At 28.4% G+C, this 18,258-nt stretch overlaps 2 protein-coding genes across 3 annotated transcripts; one reads left to right on the top strand and one right to left on the bottom strand.

Annotated features, from left to right (window-relative positions):
• The first annotated feature begins 2,307 nt into the window (after positions 1-2,307).
• On the top strand, positions 2,308-7,047 carry LOC130810183 (protein disulfide-isomerase). The gene is made up of 10 exons (XM_057676154.1): positions 2,308-2,664; positions 3,338-3,368; positions 3,578-3,865; positions 4,168-4,356; positions 4,449-4,574; positions 5,707-5,841; positions 5,931-6,050; positions 6,199-6,316; positions 6,462-6,574; positions 6,841-7,047. Exons 1-10 carry the CDS (start codon positions 2,477-2,479, stop codon positions 7,039-7,041), a joined length of 1,509 nt encoding a protein of 502 aa, XP_057532137.1. The 5' UTR covers positions 2,308-2,476; the 3' UTR covers positions 7,042-7,047.
• Positions 7,048-10,994: 3,947 nt separating this feature from the next.
• On the bottom strand, positions 10,995-17,870 carry LOC130810181 (two-component response regulator ARR6-like). Of its 2 annotated transcripts, none has more exons than XM_057676152.1 (5): positions 17,618-17,870; positions 16,835-17,034; positions 13,525-13,611; positions 12,961-13,028; positions 10,995-11,427 (listed from the first exon to the last, which is right to left on the bottom strand). In XM_057676152.1, exons 1-5 carry the CDS (start codon positions 17,766-17,768, stop codon positions 11,100-11,102), a joined length of 834 nt encoding a protein of 277 aa, XP_057532135.1. In that variant the 5' UTR covers positions 17,769-17,870; the 3' UTR covers positions 10,995-11,099. The 2 variants fall into 2 exon arrangements, with proteins under 2 accessions (XP_057532135.1, XP_057532136.1); XM_057676153.1 differs by having other exon boundaries at positions 13,525-13,608.
• Between the last annotated feature and the right edge of the window lie 388 nt (positions 17,871-18,258).

Raw genomic sequence — 18,258 nt, 5'->3', positions numbered from 1 at the left:
TTTTTGAGCTTGTCCGTGAGATGATGTAAAAATACTGATCCAGGCATCCAGCACAAGCAACATTGTCATTGGCACTATTTTAAGCACTTTAATTTTCGCTTTATACTATGATTAGTAAATTAATTTTAATATTAAAATTTGAATTAACTTTATTATTTTTACTATTTTTAGTATTTAAACGATTAAGTTAGATAATTACTTGTTTCGTTAAATAATTTTTGGTCAGTTCTCAATCTACCCATTTTTCACACTCGCTTATAATAATAATAGTAATAATAATAATAATAATAATAAAACATATTTGAAGTAATATTTCCTAATTCTTGTAAAAGCAATATATCTATCTATATTTTTATAATTCCTCTGGATTTTAATATTTGATATAATTCATGTAGTAACTATTATTTGTCAACGTATCTTATTAGGCATATACTTCTCGACGTATAATGTAAAACATAATCAAGTAAGATTTTGTTAAATTTGATTTGTCTAAATGTGAAGTATTAAGTTATCAACTTTTTAGAATTTTTTATCATATGAATTTAAAGATTTAAAAATTAAAGTTGTGCATTCGGTAGTGTGAAATACGAAAATGTATTATCTATTAAAAATCATAGAAAGTATTGTATAGTAAATACTTAATGTCCTATTTTCAATAATTCATATCACAACCACATTAATTTTTTTTTCTCCAAAACAATTAAGGCTTAAAAGACAAATATTCAACAAATCAACAAATATTTGTTTTCTCACATTTAAAACAAAACATTTTTCTGTATATTCTATCTATACTAATTAAGTATATTATTATATATTATATTAACTGCGTTGCGTGTCACAATTACATTAATTATTTTCCGTCGCAACTCCTAAGAATAAAAAGACAAGTATCTAATAAATCAATATTTATTTCATTGATATCAAACAAGATATTATTCATGATAAATAAATATAATACTCCTAATATTCTTTTTAATAAATATAATGTTCAATGATAATATACAATAAATATATACTTTATATTATAAAAATCAAATCAATCATCATATCATCATGCAACCTAATAAAAAGACTGTATGTGTCATTCTCATAGTAATTTGCCATATGGAATAATTCTAATTATTTTCAAAGTAAACATCAACTTATTTCTTAATATATAAATAGTATATCACATCACAATAAGATATGTTTTTTCAAATTTTCTTACAATATTATATTTTTGAATTTAAAATATCATACAACCTAATAAAAAGACTGTAAAATTTCATATATCAGTCTCATAGTGATTTATCATATGAAATAATTCTAATTATTTCCAAAGTAAACATCAACTTATTTCTTAATATATAAATAGTATATCACATCATAATAAGTTATGTTCTTTTAAATTTTCTTAGAATATTATATTTTTGAATTTAAAAGCTATATAAATTTTCCAATTAAAGTTTATTCGAATATATATTTATTTTTTTATGTTATAGTATTTGTTAATTAATAAAATTTCTTCTTTAAAATTTTAATTTTTAAAATATTTCATCAAGAAACAAAAGATAAATGATAGAAGTAATAAAAAAAATTATTTTGGGAATGCAAATAATCCTTATGATAACGTTAGAAGATAACTCATATTTCTCTTCAAAAGTATGAAAACTTTAAATAATAATCATATCAACAACGTTATTTTTTTTCATCAAAAGTCACAGATAATTATATCTTTATTTAAAATTTATATTTATATATACTTTTTATAATAATAATTTCGTGCATTGCCGAGTTTCTATGTAGTTTAATTTATTTAGAAAAAAAGAATAATAGTGATTACATTTAAATATTTATAAAATTAGATAAAGGTCACTTATTCACATCTTTATAACTTCAATATATTCAACAACACCTTTTTTATATACAAATAAAAATCTCTAAATATATTCAAGATCATTAAAATCAATTAATAATTGTTTCCCATTTTCAGCTAATTTAGAAAAATTCTCAATTATAATCATAATCATAATTATAATTATAATTACACAATAATTATCTTATCCTTTTTGGACCAACACAAATTCATTTATTTAATAAAAAATAAAAAAAACTTTGGCCTCTATTACGTGGCAAAGTTCCATTGGATAAACATCGTCATTTCTATACAAATATTTATTTATTCTTACAATAACCTCCAGCAAGGCGTAGCCCATAGATATTTTTCCACGAAACATCTCCCAATAAGATCCCGCCACGTAGATATTCAAACCTCTAAGAAAGCTTGTAATTTATTTTTATTTTATTTTATTAATTTCACCAGAAAATTCTCATCCCAACACGTGAATCTTACACACTCTCATTTTCTCTCTCCTCCATTCTTTCTTCATTTCGTTCTTCACTCACTCTTATAAACCCGATAATAATTCCTTTTCATTAATCTTCATTCCAGAAATCGAAATCCAAATCAAAGAGAGAGAAAAAAGTTGGAGAAGACATGGCGACTTTTAGGGTTTCGATTTTTCTTGTATCTCTTTTAGCTTTATTTGCTTGGATCTCTGCTTCTGATTCTGAAACTACCGATTCATCTGAGTCAAAGGAGTACGTTCTCACTCTCGACCACTCGAATTTCACTGATGTCGTTTCCAAACAAGATTTCATTCTCGTTGAATTCTACGCTCCTTGGTAAATTTTCTCTTCCTTACCTTGATTTAATTGTTATACTATGATGTTTGATGCTTTGTTTGTAAGATTGTTGATCTGTTTTTATTAATGTGCGATGATTTTAGCAACTTTTCTGTGAATCAAGTTGATAATAAGCTTAATTTTGAATCGGGATATCAACGATTTATCGATTGGTTTGAGATCGGTAGTTGATTGTAGTTTGTGACCAATTAGAGTTTTATTTGTAAATAAAACGTTAAATGATTTAATCTTATGTTAATGTTGTAATTTGTAAGGATGGTATTGTGTTTGATTATATTGTGGTCAAACTTTGAACCCTTCAAAGTGAGGGAAAGAGAATATCCCAATAAGAAACAAAAGTTTAATAGTGATTTTTAAGAATATTGACCTATTAGCAAAGACATAATAATCCATATGAAAATACAGAAATAGCAAAAAAATTGCTTGCGCTTTACTGATCCGTTATCATCCGTGAGGGTTGATTTTGTTTATTACATTCTGAGAACTCTAATAAGATGAAATATATTAATTTGATTGACATTGAGACACGAATAGTTAATTGCTAACGACCTTTGTGTTAGTACCATTCATGTGTCTTGTTATGAGAGATTATTAATTAGGACAATTACTTTTATCTTGTTGCTAATTATTTAGGTCTTTTTATTCTTTTCAGGTGTGGACACTGTAAGAATCTAGCTCCTGAGGTAATTTTGGTTCCTTACTTTGATTAGTTATGTCTTTTCTTTTGCATGTTTGATTTTGAAATTGCTAATGCATATTAAATTAAGAAATTTCTAAAAGCATGATTAGTTTTGATATTATGCACGATTGGTTTTGACATGGGTGATTGATTGTGAAATTTTTTGTGTCTTCTTTAGCTAATAAACTGCTTTTTATTTTGATAAATATGCAGTATGAGAAAGCCGCGGCCATATTAAGCAAAAACGACCCTCCAATTTTGTTGGCTAAGGTAGATGCCAATGATGACGCAAACAAGGATCTTGCTGCTGAACATGATGTTAAGGGTTACCCTACTTTGAAAATTTTGAGGAACGGTGGTAAGTATTCTCAAGAGTACAAGGGCCCCAGGGAAGCTGACGGAATTGTTGAATATTTGAAGAAACAGAGCGGCCCTGCAGCTGTTGAGATTAAATCTGCTGAAGATACTGCTGCTGTTATTGGAGATCTTAAAGTTGTTATTGTGAGTGTCTTAAAAGTATTTGGATCCTATGCAAAGCTTTGATAAAGGCCTTAGTTATAAAATAATTTAGTAACTAATTTATCTTGATGAAACATGGTTGGAAAAAACAGTGACTCTTTTAAAAGTAATTTTCATTTTTGTGACTAGTAAATTATTTTGTATGAAAAAATATATTTGAAGCCTCTTGATGATTGGGGGACGTTGAGTGTCTACCCTCTCTGCTCGTGTCTAAAGTAGTTTTGCAATCTCATTTCTGCTGGATTTTTTTGTGCTCATGTTTTTACGGATTTTCTTCAATGCAGGTTGGAATTTTCCCAGAGTTATCTGGAGACGAATACACAAATTTCAAAGCTTTGGCTGAAAAAATGCGTTCTGAATATGAGTTTGGTTATACCACTGATGCAAAGCTCCTTCCAAGGGGTGACTCATCTGTGAAGAAGCCCACCCTTAGACTTTTTAAGCCATTTGACGAGCTTGTAGTTGACTCTCAGGTATAACAAGAAATTTAAGTAGAATTTTCGTGAAACTAGCTGTTTTTGATTGTATATTTATTAGATGATGAAATATCATGAATTTCATGCAGGATTTCAGTTTGGAGGCTGCTGAAAAGTTCATTGAAGAATCCAGTATCCCTACTGTGACTCTTTTCAGCAAGGACCCAGCAAACCATCCCTATGTTATCAAGTTTTTTAACTCTCCAAATGCTAAGGTATAGGTTTAGTCTCTTCATTGGGCCGTGTTTATGTTTTTGACATTGGATGGTAGTGATGTCCTTAGCTTTCTGATTCATCAGTCATGGCTGTTACTGTGTTACGCCTATGTTGTTAGGTTCCTTTAATTAAATTGATTCTTGTCATCAATTAATAGTAGTACATGATGTTAAGCTTAACATGCACTTGAGCTCTAAGGATTAATATTACTTTCAATAATGTTGTATGATTTCGCTCTTTACAAATAACTCATTCGTGGTGACACTGACAGTCACCATTGTGTTAACAGTAACTGTGCCAAATATTGGCTGTGGCCATGACATATCACCTGAAGTGGCCTATAACGTGTTTTTTAAAACCACAACAAAGTGGTGAGATTGGTTTGATAAATTTGAAAACCTTTACAACCCAGCTTGATAGACACAATGTAGCCTTTTGTTTGCTCTTTGTTTTTTACTCTTACTCAATTTATTTGTTGACATGTATATCTAATCTTTTCATTATAATGTGCTCTATATTCTTCTATCCCTTTGAATTCACTAATCACTACATTGTATTTTTTATATGAGCTTTTTAAACCACAATGTATGAAAAGACGAAACGAGTAATGAATTTGTATTTGGTTCCTGATTTGTGTGATGATGTTTTCAACTCTGTAGTTTAGCATTGCGTCAATCTTCTTTTTTGAAGCATGCGAAGCGATATCTCTGTTTGCAGTAGGTTACTTGGTTTAGCAGCTGTCTTCTCATCTTGGATACTCAGCTTGGTCCTTTTATGTGTTACTTCTATGGCAATCCTTATTTATTACTCCCAAAGTTTCCTAGCACATAGCTCTAGTATGCATTGAACTTGATCACTACGGGATTTATGTGGAGTTTGCAAGTAATGGTCTTATTTATTTGACATGGACTTGGTCCAAACTTGATCGGTATTTTTTTTGGATATGCACATTGCTAGTTTTCCACAGGTCAGTGACATGTTCGGCTCTTGTTTTGTGCTCACTTGTGTTAAAGACAAAAATTATGACCTTGATAATAATCATCTGTTGTGCGCGTGCTGAAATTCACCTATTTTGTTGGTGGATTTCTTATCGATTCTTAAACTTACGAATGGTGCTGTAAATTGGATCAGGCTTTGTTGTTTGTGAACTTCACCACTGACTTTGATTCGTACAAGTCAAAATATGAGCAAGTTGCTGCAGAATACAAGTCAAAGGGTATTAGCTTTTTATTGGGAGACCTTGACGCTAGTCAAGGAGCACTCCAGGTGAATTTGTATTTTGTATTTTTCTGATTAGATTCTTGGTCAGGTTGTGCATTGGACTATTTTATTAACTGATCAATGTTTCAATACAGTACTTTGGCCTTAAAGAGGACCAGGTGCCAGTCATTGTTGTTCAGACAAATGAGGGCCAGAAATATGTTAAGGACAAAGTTGAGGCTGATCAACTTGCAGCATGGATCAAGGACTACAATGTAATTTTTTCTTGATGCCAAGATTACTTTGTTCTGTTTGTATTTCCAGTTATTTAGTTTTCTTGGCAAATAATCGTTGATGTTATTTATTGGTTCATCATGTATTACATATGAAAATTCAATTGTACACTATGATGTGATGTTGCAGGATGGCAAAGTGTCTGCATACAGGAAGTCTGAACCCATCCCTGAAAGTAACGACGAGCCTGTCAAGGTGGTTGTTGCCGACACTCTTCAGGAAATGGTGTTTAATTCTGGTAAAAACGGTAAGAATGTTTATCTTCTTTTCTTGCCTCTTTTTACTTTGCCAAGTTAGTTACAGTCATACAGTAATCTATTGTGTTCCTTTTTTTGGTTCTTTTCATTTACGTTTATAGTCATTACACTAAATATTATCTCCAATGGCTGCAGTTCTTTTGGAATTTTATGCACCCTGGTGTGGACATTGCCAAAAGTTGGCTCCCATCTTGGATGAAGTTGCTGTTTCCTTTGAAAATGATAAAGACATTGTCATTGCCAAGCTTGTAAGAATCTCTCTATATTACTCAGCTTCTCCCATATATTATAAAACAAAATAGTTTTCAGATGAGTTGATTGATCTCTAATGGCCAAGCGAACTGTTAAAAATCAGATGCTTTTCACCAGATTTGAGTAAACTCTGTTGTAGTGAAAAGGGTGTTTCCGAAAAAAGAGAGAAGTGTTTGTCATGTTATTATTATATCTTGATCAAGTATTCATGGCAGGGAATCATATGTTTGATGAAATCTTGATTAATGTTTGATGAATACAGGATGCAACTGCAAATGACCTCCCTAATGATACCTTTGAAGTTAAAGGTTACCCAACTTTGTACTTTAGATCAGCTAGTGGAAAGATTACATCATATGAAGGAGACAGGACCAAGGAAGACATTATGGACTTTATTCAAAAGAGCAGGGATTCAGCCACTGAGCAAATTACTGAGCCAACTTCTGCCAAGGACGAGTTGTAATTTAGGTAGGATTTTTAATTTAATTTATTTTGCTTTTTGACTGGGAAAAATATATGAACAAAACAGACTTGGTTGTTTTATTTATAGTATCTTAAAATATAGCGCTGTAATTGAGTTTATTGTTGATTTTTGAGCTGGTGTATGATGAAAGTTCACCAATTGGACTATTCATTTGTTCAATTTTGCAAAATTTCATGAACAGGTGAAATTTACTAATAAGCTGTTTTACCTATAATCTTGAGCAGGAAAAGTGTCTTAAGGTGGTGCAATTCTAGGACCGGTAACAACCTTGTACCACAGAGGCTCCATTGGCTGGCTGTCAGATTTAAGTAGAAGCTTAGCTCATGCCTGTATGTCTCTGGATTTTGCCATCTTCTTCCTGAGTTTACTTCAACTTGCTCATAACGTCGCCTCATGCATTCTCTTTCTCTTTTTTCTCCTCAATAAAATGAGGCTTGTATGTGCTTAATTTATGGCTTTTGTTTAGATCTAATGATTTTGGTGTAGTTAATTTAGTGAAGACTAAAGAGATGTTTGTACTTTGTATCATCATTGAGATCTGAAGTTAGCCATGGATTTTTTATTTGATGGATGTTTAACTTTTTTTAAATGTTATTACCTTGGCTTTTTAGCTTAGGGATGGCAATTCAGTCTGAATCCGATCCTAGTTCGACTCGATCCGAGGAAAATAATCCGATTCGAGTCCGAGCAAAAGGTTATCTGACTCCAACTCCGACTTTACGATCCAAATCCCTGTTAGAGACGGACCGGAGTTGGACCTTATTAAAAATCCGACACTCCGACCCGACTCCGACCCTGAAGGAAATCCGACTTTGAATTTGACTTTTAACCCAATATTTTGTTTTCTTTAAGACTCTAGACGTGATTAATTCAAACTCTCTCTCATACTAATTGTAATTTTTGATTTTGAAAAACTACTTGGTATTTTTATTTAGATCAATCAATCAAAATACGATAAATCAGATCAAGAGAAATAAAATACGCCAAATTAAAATGTGAGAAATTTTGTTAAATTGTAGTATTAGGAATATATTTCTCATGTTAAACTTGAATTCAAAGTACATATTTTTTTGTTAAATTGTATTTGAAAAATATACTTTGTTAACTTCGTATACTTTAAATCATTAGTACAATATCACAATGATAAAGTTTGATAATAATCCGACTCCGTTGGAGGTCCGAGAGTCCGAGTCGGGGCAAACTTGGAGTATGCATAATCCAACTCCGAGTGGAGGTGGACTGAAAAAAAGTTTTGACTAAAATCCGAAGCAAACTCGGATTATGTATAATCCGAGTGGAGTTCGACCCATTGCCATCCCTATTTTGGCTTCTTGCAGTGAGAAGAATATTACTGCCATCTTCCCTCTTCTCACAGGTATAGCTTAACAAAATTAGTCACCAGTATCTACATGGCATACAAGTATACAACTTGCTCCTAAATTTGGGGCAGTATCTACATGGCATACAAGTATACAACTTGCTCCTAAATTTGGCAACCCCATAAACTTGCCATTATAGTAGATTATCTCACTGATTTAACACATTGACATCACTCATCAAAAAGTTATAGGGATGGGCATGGGTTGAATTTGGGTCGGGTTCAGTTAAACTCAAATTCAAATTTTAATTTTTTTATTAGATCTAGACTCGGATTGAATTTATGGGGTTTAAAAATTTTGGACCTGGATTCAAACCCTTAGAGTCTAGCGGGTCTAGGGTCTGGATTTGTGTCCAAAATAATTTTTTATTTCTTTTGAATTTTTTTTAAAAATTTATATTAGGCAATTTTCAACAATTCATACAAAATTATTTTAACATTTTCGACTAACAACGATATTGTAATACTTTATACTAATTGAGTAAATAAATATTTGAAGTTTTTAAACATATAAGCTCTTATAACAAAATATTTATCAAGTATTTTAATTTTTAAATTTTAAAGTATAGATATAACGACCACATTTCAAATTACATGAACCGAGTTTAAATTCACTTAAAGTTTAGAAATATAACGAAATTTCAAATCAAACAATTAATTACACATGATAGCTAATATATAATTTTAAAAAGACGTAAAAGGGGTCCATGGGTCGGATCTGGTTCTCAAATGTGTGGACCGGAGCTTGGATCGAACCCTAAGATCATAGACCCAGATCCGACCTGGATCCATTGGGTCCAAAAATAGGTGGATCCAAACCCTTAAAATTAAAGTTGGGTTGGATTTAGACTCTTAAGGTTCACGACCCATGTCCATCCTTAACGGCAATTGTTCAAAGAACACACTTGAAAATGTTTCTTTTTCTCAGCTTCTTCCGATAAAAATGAAGGAAGCTTTTTATTCAGAACATAACTGAACATACATAGGACATAACATAGGTTAATACACCAACTGTAATAGATTATAATATCAACTTCAATAGGTTAACAATTTATGGTTAACAATTTAAAAGGTTAAAAAGCCAACTTTAAATACCAATTTTAATAGTTTATAACACCAATTCTAATAGGTTGTAATACCCAATTGAGTAGATTATAACGCCAACTCCATTTAGGTTATAATACCAACTTTAAAAGGCTATAACACCAACTCTAAATATCAACTTCAATATAATACCAACTTCAATAGGTTACAACACTAAATTGAATAGGTTATAATACCAACTCCAAATAGGGTCAAACGTACCGTGCGTGTCACTTTTTAGATTTTTCTCTTTTTTCAATTGTTGGTTTAGGCCTGAAAGAGCTGTCTCTTATAAAGACGGTTTCCCAGGAGAATTGCTCTATCTCTTTCTTGATGGAATGGTAGAGAAAATTGATTAAATTTAGTAGGAAATAAGTTCAAAGTTGTTTGCAAAAATTTGTATGTGAAACTATTAACAATAAATTGATCTTTGATTGATTCGTTAAAAATAAACTCACTGATTATTTATTTTTAAATAAATTCTTTCGTCTATTAGATATTTGCTTAAAAATAAACTCACATGTTGACATGTTGTTTATGACTATGCTCAAAGCTGATTTGTAATCAAGCAATTAATAATAAACAATAATTGGGTTTATTTTCAGCAATTATACTGAATAGGTGAATTTTTTTAAAAAATAATCAATAGTTGATTTTATTTTTAACGGATCGAACAATTATTGGTACACTTTTGACAATTTACCCAAATTTATAATCGCTTTAGGATATACTGTAGATAACAATTATATATGTTTTTCTAATATGACAAGTATATCTACTCATTAAAGTTATGATAAGAGTTTGGAGAGGCATAAGAGATGAGATAGCATATCAAAACAGATAAGAAGATTGTAATCAGTGAAACCCTTGATTTAAAAATGATGGCATTGTTAGAGTATTATAATATATTATGGGGCTTATTAAACTTTTGGTTGATACTTCAGGATATGTTATATAGTATAATAGGTATACCATACCAATTCTATTGAGTACCCAAAATTATCCTAAGATTAGCTAGTTTTCTCAAGAATTGTTTGCTTGTATACCACTGATTTTTGGCTTGTGCAAGTTTACAAAGTTGTTCATAATTAATTGAGCAATCAAATTTGGGTAGTTATACATAGTCAACCACTATAATAAATTTAGCTAATTATAAATTTATAAAACATTTATATTAAGATATTAAGTTTGAAATCATTGACGATAACTTAAAAGATATTGACTAATTTATTAAAAATAAAATATTTTTGGAAGTGGATTATTTTGTATGTTTAATATTTTATTTCATTTTCTTTATTTATAATGTTTAAATGAAAACAAATGGCTCAGGTATAATACTATGAAAATCAACAATTGAAAATCGAAATTGTATGATTGTAAAAACTAACTTTAAAAGTCAACCACAATAAAATTACCCATTAATTTTATCTGTTTTAAAACATGATTATTCACACAAAATGAACGTGTTAGATTATTATAAAAATTAATATTGTTAGATTATTGTAGCAAGTTTTGGTTACAAAGTAAGGTAACTTACAGCTAAGTAGCATCATAATATAAAGATTAAAAATAATAATCACATTACAAGTTGATCAAGCTTTGAGTTAACAACAAAATGCTCCATTTCATTCTCATCATCTTTGAAGTTTGTGAATAATTCGTCCTTGGAAATTTTATTATTGTCAATAATTGCAATTTCTTCCTTGCAAAATTTGTCGTCAATAATATCACCATTTTTTTTGGTCTGGGTCTGAGTCTGGATCTGGATCTGAGATTGGGTCTGACAACAATATTTCCATGTACTTGTGCTTGGAGTTGATTTTTCAATTCTTGGTTGTAACTTCTTCAAATCTGACATTCTTACTGGTTTTAGCAAGAATTCTTCTGCTCCTTCTTCAAGACACCTTTTTCCATGATCATTACACCATTTTAATTACTTCGCTTTTATTAAAATAATATGAAAACTCAGTATGATATAAAAGGTTTTTAATATTATTATTATAATCATACGATTTTTTAACATTGAGTTGAAATTTTTTTTAAAATGTGATAATCAATATAATGTAACAATGTGAAATTTGATATTTGGATTTGAAAAATTATGTCGGTACACAAAGTTGATCGGAATGTGAGATAGTAAACAAATATTATTATAAGTTCTCTTAAAATAATTTACTAAATAAAAAAAATTCAAATACTACAAAATTTGGTTCATTATCCCTTCGTTCTCATATGTTCTTCTCAAATAGAATTTACGAATTTTAGTTTCAAAGTTTTAAACTTTAACTATAATTTCTCATCCATCTAAAAGAAAAGAAATATTCATATGAAATCTTATTAGATTCGTCTTAATATATACTTTTTAAATTTTAACTTTTATAGGATTTTTAAAAATTCACAATCACGATTATTTGATTTTGAAGTTTGCATTGAGATCTACAAAAAAAGTAAATGAGAAAAACATTTAAAATAAAAGGAGTACTATTTTAATGTGCACTAACCTTAAAAAGTATTAATATAATAAATTATTTTTATCAAATAAGTACAATCAAATAAAATTATTGAAAAATATTTTATTTAATAATGTTGATATACATTAAGTCTATATCAAACTTTTACTTAAATAAATAAATACTTATAATAAAGATCCAGAAAATCATAATTAATGAGATGTGTATCTTCATAACATGAATTGCATCTTCTCAAATCTCAATCAATCCAATAATGTACGATTGCGTTTTGACTTATTAGACAAAATAGTACCACCAGATTCTTTTAGATTTTGTCATATCACTTAAATATGACATGCAATCTCAATAATTTTTTTTTAGCGTCTTTCATTTTTATCCAAGTAAATATTAGCTCCTTTGATCTATTATAATTATTATTGAAAGTGACATTTCTCCATTAAATATGTCACTATCAATAGCAAGTATTTCAGAACGGAGGAAATATATGTCATTAGAAACCATCGTGACAAAAATTTACGAGTTCAAATCACTATAGTCACTCTCATTTAAAGTAAAAATTTTAGAGCTGTATAAAGAGTATATTGCATCTACATTACTTGTATAATGGCTGGATATATTTGAGTATATAACATATTTTAGAATCTCAACTATCAACTTAAATATATCTAAAAATATTTGCATCACATTTTAGTTACTCTTTCTGTCCCATTCAAATTACATCATTTGTCATTTTAGTCAGTCTCACTTAATTTGCATCATTTTTATTTTGAACAATGACTAACTACTTTCTTATAATCTTATCCATACATTTTAATCTTTTTATTTATTTATTATTATTATCCATTTTTTTTATAAAACACCCACTTTTTCTTTGATTTAATTCTAAAGTGTTACTATAAAATTTTTATGGATCTCTAATAATTGAAATAAGAAGGAATGAATAAAAAGTGGAATAAATGAGCTCACATGTGAATTCTTGATGGAACATTCTCCGAAGACATGACAACCACTGGTACATCTTTCCAAGATGATTCCTGCCATTTTCATAAGTTTCACAAAAAATACGAGCTTTTAATTTTGTTTCTTCTAAAATAATTACTTGTACTATTATTTTAAAGAAAATAATTTGGTGAAGAAAACTGTAATTGCTAGCAAAAATGTACAATTTTTGGCCTATCAAAATGAGGAGGTCTTAGTAAATAATAATATTTTGTAAAGTTAATAAATTACTCTTATGTGATAGAATATGATAAGATGAGATTTTGTAATTCTACTTTACCCTTTTTGATTTTGTTTTATTTTGCTATTATTTTTTTATTTTCTCGTGTCGATTTATGAATTATGGTGATTAATTAGGAAATTATGTATTAAAATATTGAGGTTTGTTAGGTAAATAGTATGTGAATGCCAAAATTTATACGTCTACCTTTAATGATTTTATTTTCCTTTTTAATTATGATTGTTTTATCAGTTTTTTTTACTTATGATTAATTACAAATCATAAAAGAAAATTAATCAAAAAGTGTATACCTTAACTCGTTTAAGTAGATCATAGCCGTTCATTCCTGGCATGGAATAGTCGGTCATTATCAAATTCACTCTTGTACCTTGTCCCTGCTTATATCAATTAAATATCACCAAAATTAGATCACCTAATAAGCAATCAAATTAATTTAAAAAATCTTTATTGGACAAAATCACAAAACAAAAAGTATTGTAATGTGAAAAATCACTTCAAATTGTTTGTTTTTGAATTTAGCGAAACTTAAAGAAACACAGATTCTAACAATCTAGATGACTTGTCACACATGATATTTACGAGAAAGGTGAAAAATTGTATTATTGTGTAAATTATTTGTTTTTATGAGAAATGTGAAAATTTCGTGATAAATAATGAATGAAAAATTATATTAGATAGATAATAATAAAAAAAATTAAAATGTTTGTACATGATTAAAATATAGGGATGGGTTTATTTTTAGGAAAAATTGTTGTAAATAATTCAATCTATTTTTAATTATCTGCTAATAATCCCATTTTTCGAAAAACTTTTAATAATCCAACCATTGCTTTCAGTTTGTTGCCAATGGACTCTTCAAAGAAATAACCTACTTCATCAGGTTACCTCTTATCTTCTTTCTTCTTTATAATAATTCAATTTATTTTCCATTACCTACTAATAATACCACCCTTAAAATTTTGTTCAATAATCTAACTTTTACTTTTTGTTTGTTACCAATAGATCCTTAAAGAAACTAAATGAAAATGCTATTATTTCTCAAGCTTATGAAGTTGATCACTGTATAAATAGTAATTGTCTTTACATACATATACCATCAAATAGGGGTGTTCAAAAATCCGATCCGCTGATCCACACGCAACCCATTATATTATATTATCATTATCAAGTTGAAATTTACACGTTAAAATATTATAAAAAATTAATAATAGTCGTAAGTTGTTCGCTTCCCGTCAAAGTAAAATACCTCTTTTAATCAGTGCCAAAAAAAATTGAGTACTTTAAAAATTGTGGATTTTTGGACAATAATTGAAGAGAAAATGTCTTAAAGAAATTAAAAGAAACTTAACATGTATGGATGAGATATGTTGGACGATTATTATAAATTAGTAGAAAATAGAAATTGAGTATTTAGTTTCTCGAAAGGTTCATTGGCAACAAAATGCAAACAAAGGTTGGATTATTAAAAAAATTCAAAACGTGGGATATTGGCAGGCAATGGTAATTAGATTGGATTATTATAAAGAAGGAAAAAATGAGAATTAACGTGATATAGCAGATCATATTCTAAAGAGTCCACTGACAACAAACTGAAAGTAAAGGTTGAATTATTATAAAATTTTCTTTATTTGTAAGTGAGGATAAACTTCCACACAACTATACACACACAAATACAGCTGGGCGGGTTCAGTTCGACTAATTTTCAATTATAAAAGCAAAGTGTTTTAGTTTTAATTTTGTTTAGTATTAGTATTATTTAAGTGTTGTTACAATGAATTAACATTAATTATTGCTCTTCATATTACTAAATTTAGTAAGAAACTTAATCAGGGGCCGGCTCTACTCATTCAAAGTTTGTATTTATTTAATCCAAGGTATTTTTAATTGTGCATAATTAAAATATATAAAAATTAATATTAATAATCTTCACATCGATAAGAATCAAATAAAATCCTACTTAACTATTTTTAAACTTATAGGTAAGAATTAAATACAAAATAAGAGTTAAATGTAAATAATGTCCAAAAAGCAAATAAAACATTAATTCTGAATCGGAGAATATATTATTTTAAACTTTGTATAAATGAATTCAAGTATTTTTACCTTGAATGGAAAACGGCAAGAATGACAAATGCATAATGTAAATTCACAATTCTGACACAAGAACGTGGTATTACATTTTTTAATTCTCAGCTTAAATATTGCATTTATATGGTCCTTTAATATATTCGTAACTTCATCATTACAACTAATTTGGAGTTTGGATTACTTTTAACCATGTATAAATACTATTTAAAAACTAACATTATAACCGTATACAAAGGTTAGATGTACAAAATCGGATATTGAATCGACGGAAACCCAAATATTCGGTTTTTCGGATAGTGAGAATTACTATTTAGTTCCGATTCGAAAAAAATCGGATATTCGAAATTCTGATATCCGATTTTAAAATTTTTATTTTTTTTACAACAAGTTTATGTTTTTTCCACCTAAATATTTAAGGTCAGTTCATTTTCTTTTTTTTTTTGATCAAGTTTATTTTTTAAACTTTGAATATAAATCGTTTTAGAAATAAGGATGAATTTTCAAAAGTCTAAATTTATTAACAATAAATTAGATATACAACTTAATTATAATTGTGAATTGTACATATTAGTAAATTTAACAACCTAAACAAAAAATTTAATTAAAAAATCTTTATATATTTTAAAAATAAAAGATGAAAAAAAATAATAATAGAAAACAGGATATCCGGTTTTATGAATATTTCGATCCGGGTTCGATATCCGCTTTTAAAATTGGTTACCCAATTTGAAGTATCTGGTTTTCAAAAACAGGATCATTTATCCGAGTTTTAAAACTGAATATCAAATATTCCGGATTGAATATTTTTAAACACCCCTAATAACAACAAAACAGAAAGAAGGGAAAAATAGCGGAAAATTGATTGAAATAAAGACTTTCGTCAATGAGTAACATATACGACCTACCTTTAGGCTTCATTAGGCCCGTTCCTGAGGATAATTTTAAGTTGCAACCACCTAGGGCCTAACTTATGAAGGAACTCAAATTGAGTTAATTCTTATAATTAAAAATTAGTATTTACATAAATAGCTTTATGTTTCTTTGTTAAGCGCATAACTATTAAATTACATAATTAGAGAAAAAATAATCAAAATTTTACTTATATAATAATCTTTTTTATTTTTTGCCCAGAGACTAAAAATCGTAAAAAACGACACTAAGCACCGGTAGTTCTAAATATATGGATTAGGTGCTTGCATCATTACTTTGAGTCCATTCAAGTTTCATCATCGTCAGATCTTGTACAAATAACTTTTTATACCAACTTTCTCACCTTTTAAAATTTTTCACTTTTAGAAAAGATATTTAAAATATTATTTATTTCTTCACAGATCTTAAATCTTAAAAATCTATAAAACAATCGTTTAGGAAGAATTTTCTTTGTTATTTGTAATATTTGAAGAAAAATGTTTCGATAGTAGAATTATATGATATGATATGATACGATACGATATAATATAGTGAATAAATTTGAAGATTGATCTGATGATACATAGTATGAGAAAAACTTACTTGTTCTTGGGGATGGTAAGGATCATCTGGTGATGGAGGTGAATGGAAAATCACAGAACCATCATCATCATCATGACCATGAATATCATCATCATGATGATCATCATCAATATGACCTTTATCACTATTCACTTCTGGGCTTTGACAATTCAATAAACCCAGAAATTCTAATGCTTTGTCTCCAGATTCCACACATGTAACTGCACATACACATTTACAAAAAAAATCAAAAATCAAATCAACCTAATTTTTTTAAAAAATTATTAATAACCCAATTAATTCCTATCCCCTCAAAATACACCCACTTAATACAATGTAATTAAAATACACCAAACTATGTGAACGAGGAACAGCCTGGTGTTATGGTCATGGTCATGGTCATTAGCCCAATAGTCCACAAAATAATAAGATTTGGATAGCAAACATACTATATCTGTACACCTTAAAGGAAAGGATAGGAGGAAAGCGCGCATAGACAGTTATAAAATATTTCATCCGTTTTCATAATATGTTTTTTTCAAATAGAATTTACGAAATTTAGTGTCAAATTTTGACTCTGATTTTTCATCAATCTATATAAAAAAACATATTCACGTGGAATTTTGATAGATTCGTCACAATATATATTTTTAAATATCAAAATTTTAGAATTTTTAAAAACTCACAATTAAAATTATTTGATTTTTAAACATGTATTGAGATACATAAACCGTAAATAGGAAGAACAAATAAAAACAAAGGAAGTAATAATTACAAAAATTACTATAAATGTAGATTAATTACCATGGTAAGATGAAATGGTAAGTAACCTCTCCAACATTTTGCGCTCAATGATGCTATCATCAACAGCTAAAACATGAAAATGTTGAGCATTATTAACATGGTTTTCTTCATCCTTTAGAGGAATTAAAATCTGGGTATTATTGGGTTCCATTAGTTATTGTTATGATTTGTTGCAGAGAATAGAAGAGGATGAGTAAGGAATAGACAACTAAAGTTTGTCCACTTGTTTTTATATAGTAAGTGGCGCAAGAGAATTGAGAGAGGTAAATAAATTATTCACCATTATTTATTTAATATATATACTTTTATAAAGGAGAACTCAAGTGACACCTAATAATTTTTCTTGCCCAACCCACCTATGCTATTTTTGGAAATTGCTTATTATATTTTAATTATTATTATTATTATTATTATTATTATTATTATTATTATTATTATTAATTATTATTTTTAGTAATATATAATCCTTAGTTGATATAGTTTTCTTGATTTAATTGATAAAGAGTATTTAGAAGATTTGAGATTTAATAATATTTTGAAAATATAAGTAATATAATTTGATAGAAAATTATTTGTTTACATAATATATAGATTAAAAAGATCTTCTTCATTAAATTTAGTATGATGATAGAATTTACTTA

This window comes from Amaranthus tricolor, chromosome 4, assembly GCF_026212465.1.
Source record: "Amaranthus tricolor cultivar Red isolate AtriRed21 chromosome 4, ASM2621246v1, whole genome shotgun sequence".
In the NCBI taxonomy this organism is placed as follows: Eukaryota; Viridiplantae; Streptophyta; class Magnoliopsida; order Caryophyllales; family Amaranthaceae; genus Amaranthus; species Amaranthus tricolor.
The sequence above is the reverse complement of the archived record's forward strand: the minus strand, read 5'-3'. Positions and strand labels throughout refer to the sequence as shown.